This window comes from Protomyctophum parallelum, assembly GCF_964188405.1.
Source record: "Protomyctophum parallelum genome assembly, chromosome: 1".
Taxonomy (NCBI): domain Eukaryota; kingdom Metazoa; phylum Chordata; class Actinopteri; order Myctophiformes; family Myctophidae; genus Protomyctophum; species Protomyctophum parallelum.
In genome coordinates, this window is record NC_139697.1 from 79090655 (window position 1) to 79104675 (window position 14021).

General features: G+C 42.3%; 1 protein-coding gene across 1 annotated transcript; it reads left to right on the forward strand.

The window, feature by feature from the left end:
- Positions 1-7751: 7751 nt before the first annotated feature.
- LOC310867147 (heat shock cognate 70 kDa protein-like) lies at positions 7752-12560 on the forward strand. Its single transcript, XM_083776978.1, has 8 exons — positions 7752-7958; positions 8411-8616; positions 8757-8909; positions 9521-10076; positions 10490-10692; positions 11197-11395; positions 11621-11853; positions 12239-12560. Exons 1-8 carry the CDS (start codon positions 7754-7756, stop codon positions 12434-12436), a joined length of 1953 nt encoding a protein of 650 aa, XP_083633104.1. The 5' UTR covers positions 7752-7753; the 3' UTR covers positions 12437-12560.
- Positions 12561-14021: the final 1461 nt, after the last annotated feature.

Genomic DNA, 14021 nt, shown 5'->3' on the forward strand with positions numbered 1-14021 from the left:
AATCTTTGTTATCTGCCTTTCCTACCACTATTCTCCAGCAGCGTAACAAGTACATACTCATGCTATCTTGATTGAAGATATGCATACTGGCTTTTAAAAGCACTATGGACCTGTCACTATTAATCTGAATCGGTGTTGTGTTTGTACCAAATATCTCCTTCTCTTTGCATCTCAATTGTGTGAGTAGTTCCTCTATAGCTGATTGAGTATGTTCTTCAGAGATCATGAATGCAACAGGAGTTGATGAATTAAATGAACTTACTATAATTTCATAATACAAAATCCTTTTCTCTGTTAGTTTAGTCTTAATGATCCCCCCTGTGGCATCCCATGATGCTGCACATTGTGCTGTCGCATTGTGCCACAGTTTCACTCCTGCTTCACTAAAACATATAACCTTAAGGGGACTAACTTTAATAACTTGAATGAATCCTTTTACAACAACACTGTCTGTGTCTTTATCCTCCCATTCTTTTTTAAGGTCCATCAAAGCTTTGATCTCACTGTTATCCTTCCATCCTTTTTTCCGCTGTTCATATTTGACCTGCCTGTACAAAGAAGTGTCTTTGCCAACTCCGCTACGATTTCCAGCTATTAAAGACCTTGGGTCTGCAATGTTCACTGCCTCAATGTAGGCATTATGTGCAAATCGGTTCATCATTGATCTACCCAAGTTTGTACGCTCTGTGCTTCTAATGTATCTACCTCTCAATTTGTCCTTTGTGTGATATATGTTGCCAGTGTAAGCTATATGAAATATGCCGTCTTCGAATGAATGGAGATGAATTTTAAAGGTCATCTCACATGAAGTATGCCGGCAGGCGCCATTGATTGTCAGACATGGCTTGCCTGATTTTCTAACGACAGCGGTAGAAAAGTGGTGATTAACAAAACTGATTATACAGTATGGATTAGATTCCTTGACTTTGCTGGCAAACAGCTCTTGCCATTCATACGTCTTAAAATGTTTATTTCCTTTGACTCTTAAGGAGTTTACAGTGTCCCATTCTGAAGACTTCAAAGTAAAGGTAGTAGGTTCAATGGCACTGTGTTTGAAGGGTCCTGATGTAGCACTAGATAGTCCCATGACACTCTGAACAGTACCATCATCTAGACTCAGAGTCTGTACAGACTGATTATGTACAGTGCTCTCATTAAATGCATACGAGTGATCTATTTCTACACCATCTAGACTCTGAGTCTGTACAGACTGATTATGTACAGTGCTCTCATGAAATGCATATGAGTGATCTATTTCTACAGTAGCAAGTGATTCATCTACGCTGTCTTCCTCATCTCCATCGTGCACAACAACTGGCTTTATAGGCTGCTCATGAACACTGCTAGTTTGATTTAAATGTGATTCATCTACACTAGCGCTGTCTTCCTCCTCTCCATCGTGCACAACAACTGGCTTTATAGGCTGCTCATGAACACTGCTAGTTTGATTTAAATGTGATTCATCTACACTAGCGCTGTCTTCCTCCTCTCCATGGTGCACAACAACAACAACTGGCTTTATAGGCTGCACATGAACACTGCTATTCTTTTCAGTATATAAAATCCCCTGTGTCAATGGTTCATGATTGCAAGTGGTGGATAAACATGCATAATTGAGTTTGTCAAAGTCTCGACTAGGTGAAACTCCAAGACAGTCCATATGGAACCAGGCTCCACAGAGGTCACATGCAATCATAGCTTTATTTCGGTCATTTGGGGCTTTGCAAATGCAATAGACAGCCCTTTTACTTGGCATGACCCACTCATTAGCATCTAGTGGATGTTTGGCACCCCTTTTCACCCTGTTCACACGCATTTTCATGGGTGTAGCAGATGTGTTAACTTGTAGAATCTCTAAAGCAATCTTGTCAGCTTCATCATCACTCTGTTTCTTATCTGTGGTCAAGGCATCGCCAATAACTGGACATTCACTAATTCCATCCACATCCTCTATGTGTAGGCTGTTACCAATATCAACTGAACAAGCACTTGCAACATGAGCAGTTACATTGTGTGTTTGTACAAGAGTGTCTTGGTGTCCTTCATCTAACAGATTATGAAGGCCTTTCACACCACCTCTATTTTGCTGCCAAATAGTTTGGAGCTTTCTAACAGAAGACCTCACTCTGTTTTGTGTACTAATTGGCCAACCAAGTTTTTCTGCAACGTCTTTCCAGAAGCTGCTATTTAATTCGTTATGTAGTTTTTGCACTGCATGTATTGCTGTAGCAATGTGGAGATAATCCAAGTCTTTGCTGCCACCACATAATTTATATGCAGCTATACCACTAACCCCAACTCCAACTGTTTTGCCTCTCTCTCCCTGCCTGTCTCTGAATATCTCCCCCTGTCTCTCTCTGCCTGTTACAACCTTCCTCTCTTCCACCTGCCTGTCTCTGTGCACCTGTCTCTCTCTGCCTGTTACAACCTTCCTCTCTTCCACCTGCCTGTCTCTGTGCACCTGTCTCTCTCTGCCTGTTACAACCTTCCTCTCTTCCACCTGCCTGTCTCTGTGCACCTGTCTCTCTCTGCCTGTTACAACCTTCCTCTCTTCCACCTGAACCAAATCCATCAACCCAGCAGTACTTAGCTTTTCAGAGAGCGGCTTCTTCGACTTCTTCTTCCATCTCTGCCTCTGGTGCAGTGCAGCGATGGTTGGGGCTGGTGCCGCCGCCGCCGGTGTGGCAGAGGCCCGATAGCAGGATGGAGTGCAGACCACAGCAACAGAACGGACCCAGAGAATTCTGCCCCTGTTTACAGCATCCTTTACAAGAAATAGTGAGGACAGAATATGATTATGTATGATGATAAGAGTTTCAAATGTAAATTAGATGCTAATCTGCATGAGAAATAAAAACATATTGTACCTTAAAGGCCATCAGTTTCTGTTCAGCTTCCTGTGGCCTGTCGGGATGACCTGTTGAACCTGGTTTCCTCACGGGCCTGCGGTGCTGAGGGGGAGCTGGACGTGGGGCTGGTTGTGTCTGTTGACATCGATTACGATGGCGACGAACTGGTACACTGCGCACTGGTCGGTAGGGGGTGACTGGCTCTTTCACATGAAGAACTTTGTACGATGTCTGCCAGATGAGTTCACTCAGGACAACCATGCCATGGTCGTCACTCAAATGGATCCTGTCACTGGACCACAGCCGGCTGAGGGAGTGTAGAGCCCAGGATTACAGATTAGATCATTGATACTGGGTGAAAACAATGGGTTACCAAATCGTGGGATAACATTTATAAAGAAAAAATATAGTACCTCTTTGAGTGAGGAAAGTTCCTTTCTGACGACATGTATCTTATGCCCATTTGAGCAGAGATTCGGTGGTAGGCATTCTTCAGATGCTGCTGGTAATCCAAGCTGATGTCCTTCTCGAAATCAGCCCGACGGATGGGAAAATCCAGAACAAAGACCTATGAAAAAGAAGAAAGAAATATAACAGTCTGCATGGAAAGAGACATATATGTATTATGTAGTAATATATGTATTTGGTGACATGATTTCACTGGTTGTATACCTTTGGCCATTTGTCGACAGCTGTGCGAAGCAGTCTTTGAAACGCTCTGGCAGCCTCTTCAATTGTTCTGCTTGATGTTAAGTTGTTGCTGGGTGCAAGAAGACAAACCAAGTCAGGTGAGTAGGGAAGAGCTGAAGCGCAAATCTCTTCTCTGATATGGTCCGCGTCTCCACCTGGCGTTGACATGAATCCGAATGCCAGCCGGCCGGCTGGCATGTCCACGAACCCATCAACTAGAGCTCTGAGGTGTGAATCGCCTATGATCAAAACAAACTGCGCAAAGAAACAAAGACAGTCAAAATCCATTCTATAACATTCTCAATGTACAGAATAAATTGCATAAATGGCTAAGGTTCATGTTTTAGGTTGTTATTAGAGAAACTAAAAGGTGAGTGTTAATTTTCTTTCATTTGCTGCATTCTGCATCCTCGAATGCCCCCGCCCCCCTGTCAAAAACAGCTAAAATCCGTAAAAATAATAATAGTACTGTCCACCACTATGAGACGTACGTACCTCTTTGTCTTGGATGATGTCCAGTGACGGAATCACTGTCCTGTGAACCTTGTTCTTGGAAACCCTGGAGGATGGCCATTCAAGAGCTCTGTGACGCTTGCCAAAAACGTCCATGTTACATGCAATGTCGCAAGTAACTTGGAAATAAAAGTCGGTTTATGTGACCTCAATTTATATTAAAACTGGACCCTCCCATTTTGGATGACAGCAAATGGGAGCTGATCATTGAACAAAGACATCCCATCACTTTTGTAATACAACGATTGTAATACAACGATCGATCGTTGTCACCTCATCTATACCTGGGCACCGCCCGCCCAGCCAGAAAGATGGGATCAAACCCTCTATTTCTCCCTTCTGGCTCCAAAACTGTGGAATGCACTTCCCATTGCAGTCAGAACTGCAGCATCACTCCCAATCTTCCGCCGTAGTCTGAAAACCCACCTTTACAGACTCCATCATGGCCGTTTAGATAGCATTTCTGTAGACTTAGATAGCATTTGATACAGACTTATAGCATGTTATGTAGACAGCACTATAATTGCATTGTATGTAGTCATAGCACGTCATAGTACATATGTATAGCATAGTAGTATAGATGTATAGTTTATGGGGTAGGCAACCTTAGGCACGGGTGCCAACATTGGCACAGCAGAGGGTGGTCACTGGCACACTAGCTGGCACAAGTGTGAGAGAGATGATTTTTCTTTTAAATTTAAATGTATATAAAAAGGTTTAAAGTTAAATTAAGTCCACTCACATCTGTATACAAATTACATCCTGCACATAATTCTACATTCATTTAAACTCACATTCATTGAACTCTGACTGGGGAGACAGTGGTACAGATACACATTTAGTCTAAAACTCATACATGCTGATGTGAAAGAAAAAAAATTAAAGAAGGAGAAACATTTAAGGTTGCTATGTGTGTATGAACAATCATGGGATGGAAATATATAATTTGAATGTGGTGTCATAATTAAACGTAATGTCGATATGGCACGCTCACTATTGAGAAAATAAAGACACGGCACTTCATGTCGAAAAGGTTGCAGACCCCTGGTTTATATGTATAGCTTCATTATATAGATATTCCACTGTTACTTTCCTAGCTTACGCATGTTTCTTGATAAATGTTTTTATGTGAGCCGTACCACTCTTAGCCAGTTCTCCATAAAAGTCAGAGGTTCTTCACTCTGTAATGCACACACACAGTCACACACACAAACACACACACTTCACAAGTGTAAATAATGTATTTCTTGTTGTTTTTGTTTTTATTTTCCATACCTATATGTTTCATTACTTTGTCTTACTATTTGTATATTACTATTTGTTAAATTGTATATTAAGAACCACATATAAGCCCTCCCTGGGTTTCTTTTCTAACTAAACTAAACTAGGAGTACAGGACACAGGAATGTATAAACAGAGCACTGTAAAAATAGAATACTTAACTATTACTGTTAATGGCCGATCTACATAGTGAATAACATTACCATTGTCATTCATGCAGACATTAGTGTTCAAACACCAGTAATTACCAAAGTAATTAGTATTACTGTACAATCGCATGCAGAGCCATTAGTGTTCCAACACCAGTAATTAGCACTGTGTGTGTTGTGTGTGTGTGTGTGTGTGTGTGTGTGTGTGTGTGTACATCAATAAGATCGTTGTCACCTCATCTATACCTGGGCACCGCCCAGCCAGAAAGAGGGTTTGGAGGAATGTATAAACACAGCACTGTAAAAATAAACTATTACTGTTAATGGCCCATCTACATAGTGAATGACATTACCATTGTCATTGATGCAGACATTAGTGTTCAAACACCAGTAATTACCATTCATGTCAATGCCCCAAGGCACAGCACTTTTTTGAGCATTGACCTCAGTAGACGGTCTGCTGCTGTGAATTTTACACCTCTCCCGCTTAGCGGAGAGTGGAGTGTGGTAGAGGACATCTCCCCGAACGTGTGGGTATGTCCAGATAGTTGCCTCGCGGAGGCCTCTTTGTCCAGTGTCCATTCTGGGTCCGGAAACGGTACTTTTTGTCAGCCTTGACCACAGTAGAAGGGCTGCTGCTGTGAATTTTACACCTCTCCCGCTTAGCGGAGAGTGGGGTGTGGTAGAGGACATCTCCCCGAACGCGTGGGTATGTCCAGATAGTTGCCTCGCGGAGCCGTCTTTTGTCCAGTGTCCATTCTGGGTCCGGAAACGGTACTTTTTGTCAGCCTTGACCACAGTAAAAGGTCTGCTGCTGTGAATTTTACACCTCTCCCGCTTAGCGGAGAGTGGAGTGTGGTAGAGAACATCTCCCCGAACGTGCGGGTATGTCCAGATAGTAGTTTATTGTTTGGATAGGAACCTTGCTTATACAAGTGCGTGACGCACGGTTCCGCACGGTGCCTGTTGTTGGTTGCACCTCTCGCACGGTACCTGTTGTTGGTTGCACTAGACTGAGCTGACAGGTTGTTTATTACTACTCTTAGCACGGGACTTTATAATAAACTATTGCCCGGCTGGGCTAAACTACAATCCTTGTTGGGTGATTCTTAACGAAAAGAACACACTTTTACACTAATAATGTAACGTCATAGTTATTTAATTAACGAATTAAAATATTATTTTATTCTGAAGGCAACCGGAAGTCTTAAATCTGCTAGCTCTCAGAGCGGAAGTCTTAAATTTGCTCATTAGACGGAGCCTCATTCGGGTAAGTGAATAATGGTCATTTGAAAATGGTCGGGAATAGTTTTTTTCATCAAGTATATACTATATCCACAAAGTTAGAACACATTAGAAAAGAGTAAATCTGTATTTGTGATTTCCGGACATATTGCATGTAGTAGACGGTTTAGGTTTACTTCAGATTGACAACAGACAGCCTTATCAAATACACCAGTGGCAGTATCCTAATCAGTAACGCTTGCAAATACGGTAGTATAATAATTCAATTTTGCGCATAGCTGCGGGACAGTAGACTGAGTAGAGTAGCCTATGGCCTACTGCAGCAAACTGTCCTTCAGATTAGAAAGTCGGCTCAATGGGGGAGGCCGTGTCAGCATGTTTCCTCCGTCCAGATGGTCACAGGGATCAGCTTTGTTTAAGTACCTCGAAGGAGCTGAGTGATGTTGCAAATGCGCGTTGAGTTAGTGCTTACAATCCCCAGCAATGCATTGCGCAACAAAGTAAGGGAAGAAAATGTTCATGTGAAAATGATACATTTTTATATAGGCCTAATCTAATTTATCCAGTAAATTTGATTAAAGTCTATAGCCTACCCTACCTGGCTGGAACTATGTATGAATGAATTATGTTGTGCATGAATTATTTGTTGCCTACACAATTTTAAAAAGGCGAGTTTTCAAGCTGCTCATGAGTCATGCCATATAAATAATGCCAGTCCTTAGTCCTTAGAACTAAGTAGGCATAGCATCTCCACATTTCTTCAGTACAGAATGCTTTCCTCAGCAGTCAGCAGCCTGCTGGCTTCCTTGGCCTAATATATAATTAGATCATCATCAAAAGCCTTTTCTTTTGTACTTTAACTCTTGTAAATTGGTGAGTTGGCTTGTTTCAACATAGACCAAATGACTCATCTATAATTTAGTGCAGTCAGTGATGTCTCTAGTTAGGGTTTATTGCCCCCTACTGGAATAATACGAACTACTTTCATTTACTAAACATTGTCTCCTTCCTTTTCCCAGAGGAATCATGTCCAAAGGAACAGCGGTTGGCATTGATCTCGGAACTACCTACTCCTGTGTGGGTGTTTTCCAGCATGGAAAGGTTGAAATCATTGCCAACGACCAGGGCAACAGGACCACTCCCAGCTATGTGGCCTTCACTGATTCTGAGAGGCTCATCGGAGATGCAGCTAAGAATCAGGTTGCGATGAACCCCTGCAACACAGTCTTTGGTAAGGCTTACTGCTGGAAGATGGGATATGATTGTCATGGATGATTGATTCAACCCAGCTATTTCACGAAAAATGTTACGAAGGGACTAGTGGACAAGAGAAGAGATCCAGTATAAGTAAAAAGTACACAAGTCATTTTACACTTGATTGTATGCTGAAAATAGCAGATCTATAAGCTCACAATGTGTTGCGTTGTGTGAACTTGTACCTCTATTTTCAGCAAGTGTAAAATCAGCCATTACGATGGCATCAAGGCCCACCAAAATACATTTTAGTCGACTAAATCAACTGTAGATTTAGTCGACTAAAACATTCCAGATGACTAAAATGTGAAAACTAAATCAAAAGACTACAATCAAAATTTGCTGTCAAAATCAACACTGAATGGAATTGCCAACAGCCTCCACTAGCACCAACAATGTTTATTTTTATTTTTTTTGTGGAAATTACAGATGCCAAGCGTCTGATTGGAAGACGATTTGAGGATACAGTCGTACAGTCAGACATGAAACACTGGCCATTCAATGTTATCAGCGATAGTGGACGCCCTAAAGTGGAAGTTGAATACAAAGGTGAAACCAAAAGCTTCTACCCAGAAGAGATCTCATCCATGGTGCTCGTGAAGATGAAAGAGATTGCAGAGGCCTACCTTGGGAAGGTATGTTTAGAAAACAATAATGTTGATCATTCATGTATTGAGTTGTACTTGAAATGTACTGTCATTCTGCAAACTGTTAATAAATCAATCAAAATTTGTATGTTGCAAAGTGTACTAACAACAAATTTCATTTTTTATAGACTATATCGAATGCTGTCGTCACAGTCCCTGCATACTTCAATGACTCTCAGCGCCAAGCCACTAAAGATGCTGGAACAATCTCTGGTCTCAACGTGTTAAGAATCATCAATGAACCAACCGCTGCTGCTATTGCTTATGGCTTGGATAAGAAGGTATGAAACAAAGTAGCCTACTTACAACGCAGAGTTCACAGACATATCCTGACCACCCCTCACATTTTACGATGTAGGCATTTAGCAGACGCTCTTAATCCAGAGCGATTTACAGTAAGAAAGAACAAAAACATGGTAATACATCAAATACATAAAAATAGTCATCATGATACAACAGGGGAATATCTATATAACGAAACTATGCATATACACTATAGACTATATGTCTACATGCAATGCTATCTAAGTTACATAAGTTGAGAGCCTATGCATACATGTGTAAGGTCGTCGAGGCTAGGGCAAGTGCTACGGGCTAAGATGGAGAGGGAGTGAGTCTGCAGTTTTGATTGCAATGGGAAGTGCATTCCATAGTTTTGGACAATTGAGCTGTGTGAAGCGTGTGATTAGTCATGCATTATCCAATCTGAGAATCCCATCGTCAAATATTCGGGAAAACAGCGGCCCCTGACGCAAGGCAACAGTCTGTCTTGAGAGACTATGCATTATCTGACTTGGGTATTGTTCTTGGGGGAAAAGGGGGGAAAAAAAGAAAGGTTAGGAATCATGTGATTTGTTGGTATAAGTCTTTCAGCTGTTTTCTTTCGTTTCAGGTTGGTGCTGAGAGGAACGTGCTCATCTTCGACCTCGGTGGTGGTACTTTTGATGTGTCCATTTTGACCATTGAGGATGGCATTTTCGAAGTAAAGTCCACTGCCGGAGACACTCATCTTGGAGGGGAAGACTTTGACAACCGCATGGTCAATCACTTCATTGCAGAGTTCAAGCGCAAAAACAAGAAGGACATTAGTGACAATAAGAGGGCTGTCCGCCGTCTACGCACCGCATGTGAGAGGGCAAAGCGCACTCTGTCTTCCAGCACCCAGGCCAGCATTGAGATCGACTCTCTGTACGAGGGAGTCGACTTCTATACGTCCATCACCAGGGCTCGTTTCGAGGAGCTGAACGCCGATCTCTTCCGTGGTACTTTGGACCCTGTGGAGAAGTCACTCCGTGATGCCAAGATGGACAAGGGTACGATCGATGACATCGTTTTGGTTGGTGGCTCCACTCGCATTCCCAAGATCCAGAAGCTGCTGCAAGACTTCTTCAATGACAAGGAGCTAAACAAAAGCATCAACCCTGATGAAGCTGTGGCCTATGGAGCTGGTGAGTTGTGGCTTCTAAGTGCAAGACTACTTGCTTGTGGGGGGGCTTGTATCACAGTGATGTAAGACCTGCCTTTCTTAGTTTCCATCAGAGATTGAAAGGCCAATGATGGCATAAAACCTTCCTTTTGACTGATCAAATTTAAATGACTCGTCCATTATGTGTACAGGATAATGTTCGACACATTCTCTTACTCTGATTGAGATGTGAAGTCAGACATGACACACTCGCCATTTGTGTATTTGAGAATTGTTGTTATACATAGGTAGAGGCCCATATAAGCCTTTTGGGCATCTTGCCCCCTCCTGACACCTTTCTTTTTATATTTTGTTTTTACATCAAGCAAATGAAGGCAATTCCTTTCCATACAAAGCACAGGACCAACTAAAACAGTACACGTTTGTCATCCACAGCTGTCCAGGCTGCCATCCTGTCTGGTGACAAGTCTGAGAATGTCCAGGACCTGCTTCTTCTGGATGTCGCCCCCCTGTCCCTGGGTATTGAGACCGCTGGAGGTGTCATGACTGTCCTGATCAAACGTAACACAACTATCCCCACCAAGCAGACCCAGACCTTCACCACCTACTCGGACAACCAGCCTGGTGTGCTCATTCAGGTGAGGAACATGTCTTCTCTCAGTATTACTGTGTCTATCGCTATGACGATGTTTGTTACGACCCACTGGGCCTAGGGAGTTTATGGGATGCAACAAAGGCAAGGTGTTTAATGCTAAAAAGTTTTATTCCAGAATAGTTTGTGTGCATAAAGTGAATGGCAAATTGAGTGGCAAAGTGAGTTTAACATTGTTTAACGTAGTTAAACAAAAGCCTCATTTGGCATGCTTGACAAAGAACTCCATATATGGGCATAACATGGACACCTACATAACTGGGTGTGGCATGCATTTCCGGTTGTCCAGAACCAGCACAAAAGCCTCTGCTCTGGACCTGATCACCCCTATATCTCTATATGGATCTGGCCTGATCTGACATCACAACACGCCACTCTAGTTTATATAAAGTCAGAAATACGAGAAAAATAGCTTGGACAGCTTTTATTCATTCCTTTTTACTATGTGGTGGAAATGAGCTTCCATACTAACCTTCTATACATCCCACAGGTTTATGAGGGTGAGCGTGCCATGACCAAGGACAACAACCTGCTGGGCAAGTTCGAGCTCATCGGAATTCCCCCCGCACCTCGTGGTGTCCCTCAGATTGAGGTCACCTTCGACATAGATGCAAATGGCATCCTCAATTGCTCTGCTGTCGATAAGAGCACTGGAAAGGAGAACAAGATCACGATCACAAATGACAAAGGTAAATAATGAAATAATGAAGAAAAAAAGTGGAATGTCCGCACACGATATAATTCAGAATTATATCGTGTGCGGACATTCCACTTTTTTCTTCATTTAGTCACTTTTTGGGTCCAGCACCGTATTCGGAAACTGGGATGTGCATATCGTTTTCCTTCTTTACAAATAATGAAATAATGTCAGCTTATTATGGCTAGTTCTTTGCTAAATGCGTTTGTCGTGACAGGACGTCTCAGTAAGGAGGACATTGAACGCATGGTCCAAGAGGCAGATAAATATAAGGCAGAGGACGACGTCCAGCGAGACAAAGTGTCCTATAAAAACTCTCTGGAGTCCTACGCCTTCACTATGAAGTCCACTGTGGAGGACGAGAAGCTCTCTGAGAAGCTCAGTGAGGAAGACAGGCAGAAGATCTTGGAGAAATGCAATGAAATCATTGGCTGGTTGGACAAGAATCAGGTAATGCTTGTCATGGAGTCGTTTTCAGATGAAGTCTGTGAAAGCCATAACAAGTGTCTTTTCCACCTCCAGGCATGTACTGTATATATGGGTAAATAAATATACAGTAGGTTCTACATAGGGATTTGAGTTCTCCAGACTAGCTCATTGGCATGCATGCGATGATTTTTTGTTTTCAGTAAATGTTTAAAATTAAATTGAAAATAGTAATAGTGTATATAGCACAATTCAGACAACATGTGTGTGTTCTGTGTCTGTGTCTGTGTGCTGTGTGTGTGCGTGCCCACTGACACACCAGATTATCAGTTCAACTGTTTGGAATTTTGTTCAAGCTTGCGCATGAGCACGATCTGACAGCTTCATTCTTTTTTCCCCTTTTCTTCAGACTGCAGAGCGTGATGAGTATGAGCACCATCAACAGGAGTTGGAGAAGGTGTGCAACCCCATCATCACCAAGCTGTACCAGACTGCAGGTGGAATGTCAGGTGGAATGCCAGGTGGAATGCCAGGGGGCTTCCCTGGATCAGGTGGTGCCCCTGCTGGTGGTGGATCCTCTGGACCAACCATCGAGGAGGTTGACTAAACACGTCTCCACTGCCTTTCCACCCTGGACAAACATGAAGCATGTAGTGTAGTCTACCCCACCAGAGACCATATCTGTATGCAAAGGCTGGACATTGGCTGACGATGAATGAGTGAGAACTGAAATGGAGACATTGAATGTTGCTTGTACATTTTGAGTCCTGATGAATAAATTATTGCTGGAACACCAGCAATGATTGGATGCTCAGTGTTTTCATTATAATCTCATACTACTTTGAAGTACCACACAAGTTTCAAAATAGGATCCAAAATTGCAACAAACCTGTAGGAGGTGGTATTATGTGAATGGCCACCATGTTCTACTGCAGAAGAATGACTGCCTACATCCACAACAGTTCTCTCTGGGTATTAATTCCATTGAATGGTTTAAGCTAGTAGTTCTCAAACATGTCAAGGACCATGAATCTCAGAGCAAGCTAATCATACACTCGGGAGTTACAGACCTGTAAGGGTTCACTTGGAACCCCCTAAGGAACCCTGTGGGTCCCTCCTAGACCCCAATTTTAAGTCCTCTGATTACTTACAAAAATACATTTTACAGATTAAGTCTGTAATACTCCTTTGCATCCCTTTTCAATTAGGGTAGAAGAAGGATATGTATGAAGGACCCCAATAGCCATAGGCTTTCTTCGGATTTAAATCATCTTAGCAGCAGACTTTGTAATACTCAACTGAACTGTACTTTCCTGTGATATTTTCCTACAAACTGATAATTAAACATCCATTCAATCAAAACCAGTGAAAACATTAAACATAATAACCAAGAAAACAAATGGGTGCATAATTACAAGTAGCAACACAACAGCATGGCAGAGAGAAAGAATAAAGACCCAATAGCGCCACTCTATGCTATTCCTGCCAAAAGAAATACTCAACCTGACTGTGATAGCCCTCTGGTGGACTGATTATGGCTAGGTTAGTCTACATACAACTTACAATCGTGGGTTCAGAACTGATAAAACAGATATTTTGGGTGCGCTATGTAGGCCTACTCTAATCAAAAACAGCAATGTGCATAGCATTATGCAACAAGGCCAAATAGCTAATACCAAATAGCTACTATACTACTTCCTTATAAGGTCTCCATGGCAACTTATGTTATATGAAAAACTGCTTGGGGATGGCTTGTAAAACAGAAGGTGAAATTCGTTTTTGTGCAAGCTCTATCGTTTTGCTCATACAAAAGAAAGGGAATAAGAAGGGTGAAAGAGAGATCAGTCCATAAAATGATCTACATATTTATACACATAGTACCTGAGGTGAGACAATAAGGTGCGGTTTAAAGGTGTTTTTCAGGTGTTGTGTGATGATACGTGCAACACACACTAGCAAAAACATAATGATAGACTCCAAGATGCTGTATTCTTTACATCTTTACACTACAGAGTTAAAATCACACCTGTGTGAAGTGAGTGAGTGACCCACCCAGGCACCCATCCAGCCACCCACCCACACACATAGCTCCGTAAGGGAGTGGTTGCACCACTCAAAAACACATAAATTGCAGGCTCTATGAAGGTCAGGCAGCCCAGGAAGGAGGAAAACAGTGTTTGGGGTATAGGCAG